Below are 14,362 nucleotides of genomic sequence, written 5' to 3' on the forward strand. Positions count from 1 at the left end.
TTCGATTAAGTCAAATTTTGAAAGATAAAAGATTTTTATTGTTTATTTTCATGTTTACTATGTTTTGTGCATTTATTACTCGAAAAATAACAAATACTAGTGAATAGCTAGCTAGCTCACTATAGCTTCTTAGAACTTGCAATGCAGCCATACACACCTGTATCCAGTAGCGAACAGTACGAGCCGCTTGGACAGTCACCGTTGCTTACTTGAGCCACACAGACGTTGGACGACTTGATGCAACCGTCGTGGTCCCACCCTACGACGCCAATGGTCTGTTCAGTGCTAGAGCAACCTTCCCAAGGAGTCGACTCTTCTGCGCCATCCTTGCACCCATATACACCCGTTTCAAGCCATTCGCAGTGAGCTCCGGATGGGCAAGCGCCGTCCGTGTTTTTAACACAAACGGCACCAGACGCGACGCATCCGTCTGTTTGCCAGCCGACTACACCAATACTCTCCTGTCCATTCGGACAAGTAATCTTCTGGCTCTCTTTTTTTTGTTTACGGTAATGAGTATTGGCATTCGCAACACAGCCATACACACCCGTATCGAGCAATGAGCAATGCGAGCCACTTGGACATTGCCCGTCGCTCACTTGAGCTACACAGACATGGTTGGATGCAATGCAACCGTCGTGGTTCCACCCAACAACGCCAATTGTTTGTTCATTGTCTGCACATGCTTTTCCATCAGTATACGAAACTTCTTCGGGAGATCCGGCCTGGCAACCGTACACCCCGGTGTCGAGTAAGGTGCAGTATGCTCCTTCGGGGCAGTCACCGGCACTGACGTTAGCGACACAAACGTTGCCAGACTTGACGCACCCGTCTTGATCCCATCCGACGACGCCGATAGTTTGTTCATGGCTGGCGCATACGGTTGTGGATCTCGTATGCACACGGATCCGAACCTTTGACGTGGATCCCGTCGTCAGTATTAATCCCAACGAGGTGGTAGCTAATACGAACTTGATTGGCATCATTTTAAAGTCTCGCGTTTTTGCAATTTCGGAAATGAAGTGCTGAGAATGGCATGACGAGCAGAGTACAATGATACTGGATACCTGATTTATGTTAGATCCAATTGAATTGGTGATCAAAGAGATGGGTTAGTTGAAGAGCTGGATCTTTGGTCTTTCACCTGATTTGAACCCTCGCGTATGTTGGTGTTTTTTTCTGCTTAATACTCTCTACTCCAAAGATATTATTTTAGAATGATTAACAGTTGACTTGATCGGCAGAACACACAACGTAACTGCTTGTACGATGATTAAATTGATAGCATGTGACGTATAGAAAGAGGATGTGGACATGTACGTTCCGTGGGAAGAGCAGATCACATTGGTTTCCTCAATATGAGGTAATAAATAAATTACTTCAATTCGAAATTTACGGTATCTGGGTTGTGGTTGTGGCAAAGTACAGTGTGTGCAAGGTACGGTATCAGAAATATGCATTAAGAAGAGCTTTTAATGTTATTAGCGTGCCGTAACATTGTGTACTTAAACATTCTACGATGTCACTAATGTCACCAGATTTAATGCCAAGTTCAATAGGCCAAATACAAAATTACAAAAGCATCACCACCGATCGCTGATGGAGATAAGGCAACCAGAGAGTTGCCACAACTACGCCAATCTTCCTAGAAATCCGAAGTGTTGGGTCACGTCGACCTCGGTATCTCGCCATCGAGACACCAGGATAGGCCACGAGGCCTGCTATCGATACCGAACTCTAGCCGCTGCATTTGGCGCTTGTACGTCGCTGGAAGCAACATTCCTCAACGATCTCTGTAGTGACAAGGCCGCACTCTATAGCATTATGGTCTTATTGTCGCCATGTCTATTTAAGGTCTCGCGTCTGGCATTGGTTCTCGGCCTCGCGGTTGTGAAGAAAAATGACGTGGTTTGAGCAGGTATTGACTCTTGAGGATCAGTGGTCTTGTCCTTGAGGATCAGTGGTCTTGTCCTTGAGGATCGAGTCTGTCATGAAATGATTGGCAGATTAGCGGTGCCAATACGTAGGTTACACACTCATATTCAACCCACTCAACCCATTCTCAGGTGCATTTTGAACCGACGCGGTGGGTATCCACAGCTACAAGCCGTTTGCAATCCTTTTACCGCATTTATTGTACTACAGTAAAACCTGTCTAAATTAAACAGTTCTACCGTATGCTGCCTAACATGGGTCCATATCTTTTGTTCAATTTAGAGAGGGTTTTAATTAAACAGGTTTCTTTTAGACAGGTTCTACTGTATCTTTATATTTTATATGAAATATACATTTTTAATTAAAACATTATTTTAGAACATAATTTTGGCCAATGCATTTGGTTTGGGAACAGATGATCGAAGGTTTCCTGCAATTGTCGGCCACTGTACAACAATTCCATGTACGAAGCCCCGACAGCTTTTATCACATCTGGAAATATGAGCTAGCCGAATACTCGACTTGCCCCGAGGCTTTAATTGTAGATGGTAATGTCTGCGATCAGACTATGCTAGTTGGTGTGCTTCATTCGTTTGAGGTTGAAGCGCTTATCACTTCGATCCTATCGAAATTCTTCCAAGCCATCGCCAAGTACGTTTAAGTAAGTGATGCGCAGTTTTATCTTGAACCTTCCACTGAAACCGATGACCGGTGCCCGGTCAGTAGAAACAAGCGCGGGATACAAAAATCGATAAAATCGCCACCGGCCCCCCAAAAAAGAGGAGGTTTCGCCTGATGAGACGTCAGACAGCTCATCAACGGAGACATCAACGGAAAATGATGGTATTACTCCCGGGCATACTTCTTCTGGTTTCTCATTACGCTTAATCACGCAGCATCTGAACAAGCAGGTTCCTGCCTAAGTAGCCCAAAATCAGTCGCATCACTCCAATATACCGGTCGGTGGCTTACAGCATCTCTGTTGCTTTGAGTAAACCTTTGTTTAAAAAGGGGGATATTAGACCTCGCCTTATTATTGACAAGATCGTGGTGCCTGGTGGTGAACAACGTAGTTGAAACGAGCACGCCTGCTTCAAGGAGGTACGTAAATGACAAGCATGCTTTTAATGGGCTACACTGAGCCATTAAGCGAAGGTACAGTTGTGTGCCTTCTGTGTACATTGTAGGAATTGATAGAAGAAGATTACAGTGTGGTGTTTCCAAAATGCATACGTGATTTCTTATATGAAGTCACAAATATTCTGTGGTACAGAATGCTGGTTGCTACTTGGGGATCGGTACTGGTGACGAGTCGACGTGTCTGTCTTTTGAAGTGGATGACGTAAGCCAGTCTTCTACTGGATACTTTCCACGAACGTAGAAGTTCAAGCGAAGTTCAACCTCCGTGCACCCAAGATTTTGTATCAGTTAGAGCTGAGGTCTAACCTTAGTACATCCTTGATTTATATGTCAGGAACTCAAGGTTTATTAGGAAAACTTTTAAGAGCCCTTGAGGTGTATTGCATACAGCTAGGAACTATAACTTATTCTAATTCGGTTGCATATTTTCCTTTAAATAAAAAATGGCTCTTCCTCTCTCCAAGTCGGGACAATCCTTTTCACTTCACGTCGTGAATCGCTTTTTCGTCGCACAAGCGTGTGTGTTGTGGTTGAGAGACAAAGGGCATGTGAACAGCACCCTCTTACAAAGTTGTTGCACTGAATGATCATCAATCGCAAAAATATTTGCCGTTTTGGATTATTAAATTGCCGTATAGAAGAGTCCGCTTAGATGATGAGAGACTTGGTACTTAGTAGAAGTGATGTTGACTACGCCAGATGATGACGCTTACTGTACATATCGAATCAAAGTTTAGTTTTGCGGCAGTCGATCTCGGCTTTGATGTAAAAATCGTCATCAATGGATAAGCTTGCACGCGCTCAGCTGATATATCAGGCTCTTCATGCAATACTCTGGACGTCGTGCGCTCTGATGGCTTGAGAATGGCAGATACTATTGGATGATAGGTGTCAAGACCCGAAAGCTACCCTCTTTAACCAGACAGACAAGTGAATCTTGGATACCAACGAGCATGATCTCAACGAAGTATCAAAGGTCTCACGGGTTGGCATTGATGCTCACAGTGGCGGCGATTGACATCACTGCTCGAGACATTTGACTGCATGGTTTATGTGGATTTGAATCACCATAGAAAGAGGCGCCACCTTTGCGGTAGTTGTACCAAAAGATATTGCTGGACTTTTTGTAACGCGAAAGAGTAAATGAATGCTTGACTTATCGATGCGACAGCCCCGGACTCGCCATGACCTATAATTTATGGCTACGAGGTCAGTTGATTCAAGATTCCAAACTTAGATGGAACGCTATTATCTTTCTCTCGGACAAAGATGGACCGCAGATCGCTAGTTTCTCTTGCTTCCGTGGATTTCGCGTGTACGAATATCAATCTACTTTCTGTTAACATGGCCGGAATAAGCAAAATGTTCGAAAAATTATCGATTGAGTGCTCTTGTGCTGCTATCAAACATATCAAGTGTCTCAACAACAATACAAGCTTTAATTTTCAATTTTAGCTCGCTCAATAACCCTGGTTCGCGCAAATATCTGGGATCTCTACGCATTCCGAAAAAAAAAAATGCAGACAGCGTAAAAATAGAGAGTCTGATTCAGATACATCGGCGTACGTAATAGTGGAAGCTGACGAAGGTGTACAACAGTTCAGGCAAGCCCAACCGAGCAAAGGCAAGATGTCGGCTTTCTTCAGTACGTATTCGCGTTGTTTTTTGACAAAGCTTGAGATCAAGTAGACTGGAATAATGTTATAATAATTCGGATGCTAGATCGCGTTGGTTGTGGACCTGTGGCTGAAATCGTTTTCTTAATTTTAATGTTGAAACAGATCTGGCATTGGTTTGGTTCGGAACGTATTGTTCTCCTTGCGTGTCGTAAAGCAAGTGGACCATCTCTCCTCAATGCAATTTCAATTGAACTTCAGGAAAGCCTTCAACGAGAAGCGCGAAAGCACGGTATTACCATCTTGGCTGGTCGTGTTGCTAAAAGTTCAACTTTGCATTTGTTTCCACCTTGCCATTTGATATCCGACTTGTCCTGTTAAATTGATATTGTGCAGGATTACTGTACCGGACCTGAACAATCGCTGATGTTTTAAAATGCCACTTGCTATCCTTTCATGAAGTTATTTTCAGCGTGTCTGACTCGGACGGGGGATTGTTAATTCCTCTGTGGTTGCATGTCTCGGATTCTCGATAGACTATGGCGTGACGGATGCATCAGTGCGTGTGACTTCGAAGGCATGGATCCGGACACAATTTGCTGGGTGGGGACCTCGCGCTCACTCAAATAGAAGTCGATTATTGATCCTGCAAGCTATGGTTTTATCATTTCTCTCTGGCTCTTGACGCCTATAGTTATGTACGATATGGTTATTGGACTCGAGACGATTAAAAGAAATACCCTCTGACTCGAAGAGAAATTTTTTCAGGCCGTCAGATTTTATGATCCATTCAAACGGGACAAACTTCAGAATTTTCTCCTATTAAACTATATGCATGTCCAACGCGTACATTTATTGCTGCCATGCATTAAAGTGAGCTATGGCGTGTACCGACAGCCGAATTACGTTGGGACGGTCGTCCTTGCGGTCCTTTTCCAAACCGCTTGACGTGCTAGGCTGCCCTCGCAATTTGCAACCTGCAGTGGTAAAGGTTTCTCCACACATCCCCTGGTGGATTTTTCTATGGAAAGTTAGATCAGCACTACACTGGCTGCCACGCATTGATCAGGTACATCAAATATTTTTTTAGCCGTCTCTACTCTAAGCGTTTGTGCAAACTTTCACCATCATCTTCGGGTACTCCAACGAGATGATACACATTAATTGGTGCAGCCGGGGCTAAATTATAACTTTGCTCACAATTTGCCACCTTGACAAGATGTCGTTGCTTGCCAGATTTTCTAGATGTTGGACGACATCACATCCTAGATGTTGTGTCATGTTCTACGAGCACAACCGACATGGTCTCTACGATATCGGTCGCAGCATGTGTTGGAGCTCTACAAAGACTTCACTAGCACTTTAAAGAGCTGACAGATTTTGAAGTTTTCATGCAGGCTCTTCATCTTATATTCTAGCGCTACCTTCAATTGTCGCGAGCCGGAAGAAAGACTTCACCAGGTCCAACTTGCGCCAACGTATCGGGTGTGATGTATTACTACCCGCTATCACATCTTGTGGAGAGGGGCTGACATTCACAGATCTCCAAACTATATGAACGGTCCTGAAGATCGTCCGTTAGGCTGTTTTACTGCCACTCGAATCTCCAGTATGTCTCAGCTCGAAGTTATTTCTCACCCTGTCGCGCTTTCAGGTTCGGACACAGGTTGTAAGAGGTCGCTGTTCACAACAGTTCCTCAAACACAACTCACATCGTTGTGCGGCGAGGAAGCGATTCCTGACCTAAAGAGAGACGAACAGTACTGACTTAAAGGGAAGAAGAACGCCTAATGCCTTGAAGGCAAATTGCAACTGAATTTAAAGAGTTAATAGTTTCTAGCTACATTCAAAAATTTCCAATAGCCAACATGGTTTTACTAATAAAATCTCTGCTTCCTGGTTAACACAATAAAGGGTGTACAGAGGCTGAACCTCAGCTTGAACCCATACAAGATCTTGAGCGTACAGAGCTTGAACTTTAAAGAGCTTGAGCATCAACTTTTGTGAAAAGGAATTGACTGTCTTTCGCCTTCCACTTTTGAAGACAGACACAAGTCGGTTCCGTCACCAATACCGATTCCCAAGTAGAAACCAGAATTCTTTACCACACAGACAGTTTGTGACCTCATGTGTTACGTGTGCATATGGGAAGACCACACTGTAACCTTCTCTTTACAGATTCTCACAATGCATAGAGAAGGTGCAAAGATTTTCTTTCATGAAATAGCTACGAGTACACAATAACAGCATATTCTATAATTAGCCAAAACTATCTTGATACTATTGCAGACTTTTTGTAGCAGCTCACTTTCCAAAAACAAAGAAGCAATTTTTTGAACAAGCCAATGTTTTTTATCGTAAATGGAAAAGAGCTGTTCCAGAACGCTTTGACGTTCTAGAACAGAAATTAAGACTATTTTATGGAGTGTTCGTCTCGTTGGCGTCGGATCAACAATCGTTATGATCTGACCCAGACCATCGCAGCTAAGCTCGACTCTTGGCGGACATTTGGTCGCTTTGAGAACAAGAACAAGATGAAAATTCTGCTTAGTCGGTCGGCGGTGGCAGAACTCCCAATCACGAACACGCAAAAAACAAGCTCTGGTCATGGTAGTGTTGCCTCTAGCAAAACTTCTTTTAGCTGCGGACCACGTCGGGTAGATCAGACTCTAAGGCCTGACGAGGCTCCCACGTGTCCGAGTCTGATGGATAGTCACGCCACTATACTCTGTCATAGCGTTGATGGTTCAATTGCTTCTTTCCACGATGACGAGTCGTGATCGACAATCGTCTCAACCACCGAATGACACTCCCCACGAGAGTGTAATAGCGGAGGTGGTATTAAACGTATAAATAATTAAGCAACTCTGGAATAGCGGAAGAGCACTCATCGCAGGCAGCTCAAGGAATTGCAGCAGCGTTGCTCGGCGATTTTAAATAGCTGCGAGAGCCTTTCGAACCTTGTTACAAAGCAGAACTCTATTCTCGACGTTCTGACTGTTGGTTCCGCGTGATGATCGGATTTTGAAGTCCTGATTCGAGTGACGGTTTCAACAGGTCATGATGAGCCTTGAGAAATCTCGTGAGCTGGCTCACGAGCCCCTGTTTGGCTATGTGAAGAGGCATGCTTTGTTCTCGAGGCACTCCGTGGTGAGTTCAACCTCGCCTTCAAGCGTTGTGATCAGTAAAGGAGAAATCCCTCGATCTCCTTCAAAATTTTTACGGCCGAAAAGAATGGCCAGCGTATAGAGTTACATGCTCTTTGCGAGCAAATGGACCTACTTCATTGTCACCTCGATCATCGACCAAAGGTACAGTAGGATTGGTAGATACAATCGGAAAATACGCCTTAAGCCTACACACATGAAATATATGATGTTGGTGCATGTGTGTAGCAATGGCTAATGTGTATGCATCACCATTGTATTTTAACACCTTGAACGGCCCAATGAATCTTGGCAAAATCTTTTCGCTTCCAAGTTGGACGCTGCATGCTCAGGCAGATTTGTCGTGTTAAGTAGTACAAGATCATTGACCTTGTATACTTTTCTCTCCTTACTACACCTCTTATCTGCTCGTTCAATTTACAAACCCTGAGCTTTCTCATATGTGTCTCGAACAAGCCACATAACAGCTCGTGTCTTCTCAGTCAAGTCATCGACGTGCTGTTCTTCACAACAAGTCATGCCGTTTAGATCTGCTTGAGTAGGATACGCATTCAACCCTGTGATAGCACTTAGGTCAGACTGTGACTCCGTAGCCAAAATACTACCTCCACATAAGGTGATGATCTCGCCTATTATCATAGTTCATATTAATTGTCAAATGACCTGTCGAGGCATGCGTAGCGTTTTTGAAGCAATTTCTACAACGACGTAGTGTAAGTACGCACATGGTTCTTCAGGACTCGATTCACACACCCTGTTTGACCGTCTGTTTCAAATTGTGGTTCTGTTGACATGGGCAATTTGGTGTCCAATATGCACACAAAACCTTTGACCTCAAATGAATTTTATTGTCAGACACGATCCCAACAGGAAGGCCACGATATATACGGAAATAACGTCTACAAGTAACTTAACTGTCTCTCTACAGTCCATACTCACAAACTTCCAGCCGTCATATGGAACAATTAACGACCGAAGTGGAGTCCGAGAGAACCCCGATGGTTTCACGCACTGGCATATCTCACAAGTCATCACATACTTGCATACTTGTCCAGCCACTTTTACATGTGTGGCCAAAAGTAATCCCGGAAAGACCAATAAGCGTTTTCTCACGTCCGAGATGGCCACCCGAAGGTCTGTCATTGCACTCATAAGAGAGACGATGATGCAAAATTGCGTCATTAGGAACAACAACCCCTTGCAGTGCTTTTTCGAAAGAGTTATTGTCAACAAGTTCTGACATGATTATCAGACTTGTGCCCTTCGACAATTTCTTCAAGCATTAAAGTCGTTGCTTGCGCTCAAGTCGTTTGGGCATCTTCGCATTTTCGTCATGACTCGTGCATAATTTCGCTCCTGGACTTTGGACCATAGTTTGAACGTCTTATCAGCGCATCATGTTCGTCCTGTCTGGCTGGTAGTGTACAACAAAGTTTTTCCTTTCAACGAAGGTAATTCATCGAGCTTTTCTCTGCGATGACTGAGGAGTCTATACTGCCGTACTCAACGAGACATGATCTGTATAGGTCGTAAGCGACCCTCTTCAAGCAAGCACATACGGAACGTAACCAAAACATACTTCATTGCAAGAAGCTCTTTGAAAGAAATGGTTAGTTTCGTTGTACAGGCTGATATTGTTAGGCTAATACGAAACATCTCGTTCTCGACTGTCGCATCAGCGCACAACCGATGACATAATCACTTGCATCGCAGACCACATAAAAAGCCTTCCGGTGGTTTGCGATCACAAGAGGAGGAGCCGATTTTAAGCTCTTCTTCGCTTCGACAATATCGTCTGGAGATCTTTTGACAATTCTTATTAAACCATGATTCTTTAAATAGCGTCTTTGTTACGAGAATCCTCAAGTTTCATTGCCAATGACGTGTTTAACATCTTGATTGTAAATGCATTCGATAAACGAATGGTAACTTTTTTTCACTTTGGGCAGGCTAACACCATGGCCAACTTACTTTTGATCAAAGCCAATCGACGCACCAGAGTCACTAAAAGCTCGTAGCGGTTTTGCTTAAGCATCTACAAAGACTTCTTGGACAATCGAAGTCGCACTTCGCCTGACACTACTATCACTCATGGTGAAAACTGCATGTGAATCATGCACGTTGGGGTCAGAGTTCTGTGTATCCACATCATTAACAATACTCTTATCGGGCCGAGTAGGAAGCCCCGTCCTTGTCGCCCCCGTTTTTTTCTCCTTGGAAGCGTTCAAACCGACGACCGTTATAACGTCCGTAACTATCCAAACGAGCACCCTGTCTGTTGCCAAAACTCTGCAATTCAAAGCAATATGACCGAGCTTCTTGTAGCTGCAAGAACGCCTATTTTCAGGCGTGGAAATGTACGAGATGTCCATTGATCTTGTACCAGATCTGACGCGTACGGACCCAATGTATTAGCTTACTTAATGCTGAACCCTTCTCACATCGCACGGAGAATAAAATCGTCCAGCTTTCTGAGATTCTCACGGAACAGTTAATTTTAAATTGGCACATCGTTCAGAATCGCCATGAACGTTACAATCTACGTTAGATCGTCAATTGGCTCGTCGACAATGCTCGGTACCAGTAGCGAGCATGCTGTGCATCTGAATGTTGGTCTTAACGACTTTGACGGAGCTTCGAAGCTTGACAAGTGCACGGAACTCACTCAAACGTTCTCTTGCTCGATTTTGAAGTGTTTCTAGCCGAGAAGGCGGGTTAGATTGGCTTGACGCCTAATATATGCCCAACGCTTTGAACGAACCCCAAGGTTGGACATCGCGAGCAACACGTGTTGCAGCAAACTCGACAAAACGTCGGCAGCTCGTTCTATCCACCACGGTACAAAGACACGTTCGAATTCAGAGATATCGTTCAGTACGAAGAAACAGGGGTTGCGATTGCTTCTGAACTCCATAATCTCATGATGCAAAGTGACGGCCACGCTCTTCTGATCATACGGAGAAGACGACTGCAGTGAACGGATTACGGCGGCTTCTCCGATGCATCCGAGCGCTATTCAATTATTTGATGACAAATAAGGAAACAGCGTCAACACCTCAGCTTGTGGTACCGATGGACCGAATTGCACCTCCATGTCGCTCGGACAATGACAAGAGTATGACTTGGATTGGAATTTGCGACATGCTTATCAGCCGCGTCATCAAGCCAAAATCTAGTCTCGTTTAAAAGGCCACTCAAAGCAACACACACGCTTGTGCGACGAGGAAGCGATTCTTGACGTGGAGGAAGAAGGACAGTCCCGACGTAAAAAGAAGACGACTTAAGGCATTTAAAGCAAATTTGCAACTGAATTAGAATAAGTCATGGTTCATAGCTACATGCGAAATTCTCAAGGAATTAGAGATTTTGCTACTAAATCCTTGGGCTCCTGATTTATAAATCAATAGTGCACAAAGATTGAACCTCAGCTTGCCCTTATACAAACCTTGGGTGTATATAGCTTGTCTTGAACTCCAACTTTCGCGGGAAATATCCAAAAGAAGTAAGTGCAATTCTACAGGACACACGTCGATCTCGTCACCAGTACATATCCCTAAGTAGAACCCAACATTTTTTACCGCACAGAAAGTTTCATATATGATGTCAAGTATGCATATGAGAGTACCATACTGGATTAAATTTCCAGAAGGTACCTTCATGTAATGGCTTAGTGAAGCCTATTACACAGGTGGTCTATCTTGTGCGTACCCTGACTGCAAGAAAGTCAAGACTTCTCGTCATTTTTTCTCTGACTACCCCTTATTTAGATGTCCTATCGATTGCATGTAACATTTACCAATCTTTGTTCAACCTCTCTCAAACCTTCCAAGGCTTGTTACCGCGTCTACTTTGTTTTCGAGGCTGGTTTAACTACCCTATATTATTATGACTTCTGCGGATACCATTTTTTGGGGTGGCGTGATGATTTTTTTGAAAATTAATTTCGGAATTCAGTATCTATAGAAAAGGATCCACGTTGATCGAATCTCAGGTATGCAGGTGACAGACTTCGCGAGTTTGCGCACAAATACTACATGAAATTGCTGCGTATACACGTGATAAACTCGATGCATTTGTTTGAGGTAGTCGGTCAGGAACTGCACAATAATGGGCGTCAACAATACCTAGCACAATTCTACCATAGAAGGATAAACAACGCTCAAGTAATCATTTTAAGTTGCTCACCGGCATGATCCTGAAATGCTTATTTACCATGCGTGAGAGCGACAAGGATCCTCAAGCTCTCCAGGCCTCAGTGATTGGGATGACAATGAGATGGATATTTGCAAGCAAGCGGGTTTGATCGAAGAGCAAAGCTTTCGCAGTAAAACCAAGGTAAAGGAGGCCGATCGAGTTCTTGCTGAGACTACGAGCTGCTTACCTTGCCGTTACTGTGCTAAACAGCTCGCTGATTTTGGTAATTTGGTGATGTAAAGCGAATACAATGAACATTGAATGAAATTAAAACAAGGTTTTGACCAAATCATGCCTACATCAGTTGAAACTAATAAATTCTATGCAAGGGATACGTTACCTTCCTCACGCGAGCCACCGAGGGCTCCGAAGCCTTTTGAGAAAACGCCAAATTGAGTTTTGACTCGTCGAACTTTAAATTCAAGTTGAATTATTTCTGTGTTTGGCAATTCGCATCGCACTTCTGTACATGTCTCGCAGTTCAGATTCTGCTTCAGAGCCACCTTTGAGATTCTTGACGCTAAGACCTTCATTTAACCACGGGGCAAATAACATCTCAGATAATGCTTCACGGTGAAAGAAGTTCTCCGTAACCATTTTGCCTTTGATAAGTTCATCAAGGTCTTGTCCTTCAGGATATTTCATGGTCAAAAACTTGCGAATCAACAAAACATTCTCGAAGCGGAGATTATCAAATTGGCGATAGTAATAGAACATGGGGGCGATTATAGGGTTTGACAAAGGATCCTCATCCAACCCAAGAGTTGTAGCAAGACTTTTCAAGGACTCACCACGGGAATTCCATTCTCCAGACAGACGCTTCACCAGCGGTTCAAATATATTAATGTCTTCTACTCTCATTTCTGCAAGCAAACTCGCAATCTCTTCGTCACTCAACCTCGGTTGCAACTCAGCAAACAACTGTTCTCCTCTCTCGTCACTTGACCGGACATGCTCAGTAGTGTACACCAGAAAAGTCCAGAGATGAGGGCTGGTTAAAAGTTCTTCGTGTTCCAATTTCTCCGTATCTGTAAGAAATAAAAGTGTTTGGGGCGAAAGACCACAATCACTCCAATGCATGCGCAATCCTTCGAAAAGATTTTCCGCAAACGATATCATTCTTCTCGAAGGCGTTTGCGCTCCATGTTGGATCAGTGTTTTGAACCGATTTATGGACGATTTGTCAGTTCCAAACACATTCAGAGCAAGTAAATCCGCCAATTGTTTATCCCTTTCAGGGATGGGTGGCATATACTCGTCAACATTCTTTTCAATTGCCACCAGCTCAACACCAGTATCACTCTCAACCAGTCTGGAAGTAACAATCACTCCAGCCAACTCCTTATAGATCATGACGGTATTGTCTGCTGAAGTAAGCGATCCATGCTGTTAAAATTTCATTTTCGAAACACTCCATACTGATGGAGAGATCCGGTACCAAAATTTTGTAGAGCCCAGCAAAGCTGACCGACCGAATATCCCAGTCCAAAAACATACTATCCATTATTTTTCGTGGGATAGAATCGGGTTTGGTCATTGCTCCAGCATCCAGCAACTTTGAAACAATTACATGGTCGCGCAGGCCTTGTTCCTTCATCTCGAAAAGCAAAGTTCTGAATGGATCTAGACGGGATGTCATGTCGAGATATTTGATGTACAACGGCAAGTGCGGGCTATCCAAGAAATTGGGACTGCTGAGGTCCAAGCTCAAACTCTTTTTTGCCTGCTCCGAGCTCACACTCATTTCTTTCCACGAATAGAGAAGATACGGCTCAAGTGCAAGCACGCTTGGCCTCAGACGTTTGAAATCCTTAGCCTCATCGTCGCTAAGAGCATTTTGTGGTCGTGTTGTAGCGCTTACAAGGGTCTTCCCACGAATCTTGATTTCACCCTCAGCCCTGAGCTCTCCAATACTTCGAGCTAAGGACTCGAGCATTTCATACTCTTTACCATGAGCCGCACGAATGAGTTCGTTAAAAATCGCATCGGTTGATTTGGATTTGATGAAGAACGCCTTTTTGATCATATCTGCAACTTGAAGGAATTCAGCACTCTTGAAAAAATCCTCTTGAACAGGATTGATTTCGTTCTTGGCAAACAAACGGCTTACAAGTTTGTCTTTGTTGAAAGTTAGCCGCATTTTGACATCGCTCAAAACCTTCCGCTGAGGTTGCACAATCTGATCAAGCCAAGCTGCAAGCCTCTCGTCGTTGTAGTCAGGGTCGTAAGGCACCATCTGCTTTAGGAAACGCTGACCAGATTGAGCACTAGCGTCCTCTGGGGCCGGCATGTAAAACGTGAAACAAACCA

General features: G+C 43.9%; 4 protein-coding genes across 4 annotated transcripts; 2 read left to right on the forward strand and 2 right to left on the reverse strand.

Annotated features, from left to right (window-relative positions):
* Positions 1 to 119: 119 nt before the first annotated feature.
* On the reverse strand, positions 120 to 983 carry PHALS_13067 (uncharacterized protein; the record flags this gene model as incomplete). Its single annotated transcript, XM_024728746.1, has 1 exon — positions 120 to 983. One exon carries the CDS (start codon positions 981 to 983, stop codon positions 120 to 122), a length of 864 nt encoding a protein of 287 aa, XP_024579193.1.
* A 1,346-nt stretch (positions 984 to 2,329) lies between these two features.
* Positions 2,330 to 2,858, forward strand: PHALS_13068 (uncharacterized protein; the record flags this gene model as incomplete). The annotated part of the gene is made up of 2 exons (XM_024728748.1): positions 2,330 to 2,586; positions 2,747 to 2,858. The coding sequence occupies 2 exons, from the start codon at positions 2,330 to 2,332 to the stop codon at positions 2,856 to 2,858; spliced, it is 369 nt and encodes a 122-aa protein (XP_024579194.1).
* Positions 2,859 to 4,704: 1,846 nt separating this feature from the next.
* On the forward strand, positions 4,705 to 5,072 carry PHALS_13069 (uncharacterized protein; the record flags this gene model as incomplete). The annotated part of the gene is made up of 2 exons (XM_024728749.1): positions 4,705 to 4,720; positions 4,798 to 5,072. 2 exons carry the CDS (start codon positions 4,705 to 4,707, stop codon positions 5,070 to 5,072), a joined length of 291 nt encoding a protein of 96 aa, XP_024579195.1.
* A 7,400-nt stretch (positions 5,073 to 12,472) lies between these two features.
* Positions 12,473 to 14,342, reverse strand: PHALS_13070 (uncharacterized protein; the record flags this gene model as incomplete). Its single annotated transcript, XM_024728750.1, has 2 exons — positions 12,473 to 13,419; positions 13,472 to 14,342. 2 exons carry the CDS (start codon positions 14,340 to 14,342, stop codon positions 12,473 to 12,475), a joined length of 1,818 nt encoding a protein of 605 aa, XP_024579196.1.
* Positions 14,343 to 14,362: the final 20 nt, after the last annotated feature.

The sequence above is a fragment of the Plasmopara halstedii genome (genome assembly GCF_900000015.1).
Source record: "Plasmopara halstedii genome assembly, contig: Scaffold_650, whole genome shotgun sequence".
NCBI lineage: Eukaryota > Oomycota > Peronosporomycetes > Peronosporales > Peronosporaceae > Plasmopara > Plasmopara halstedii.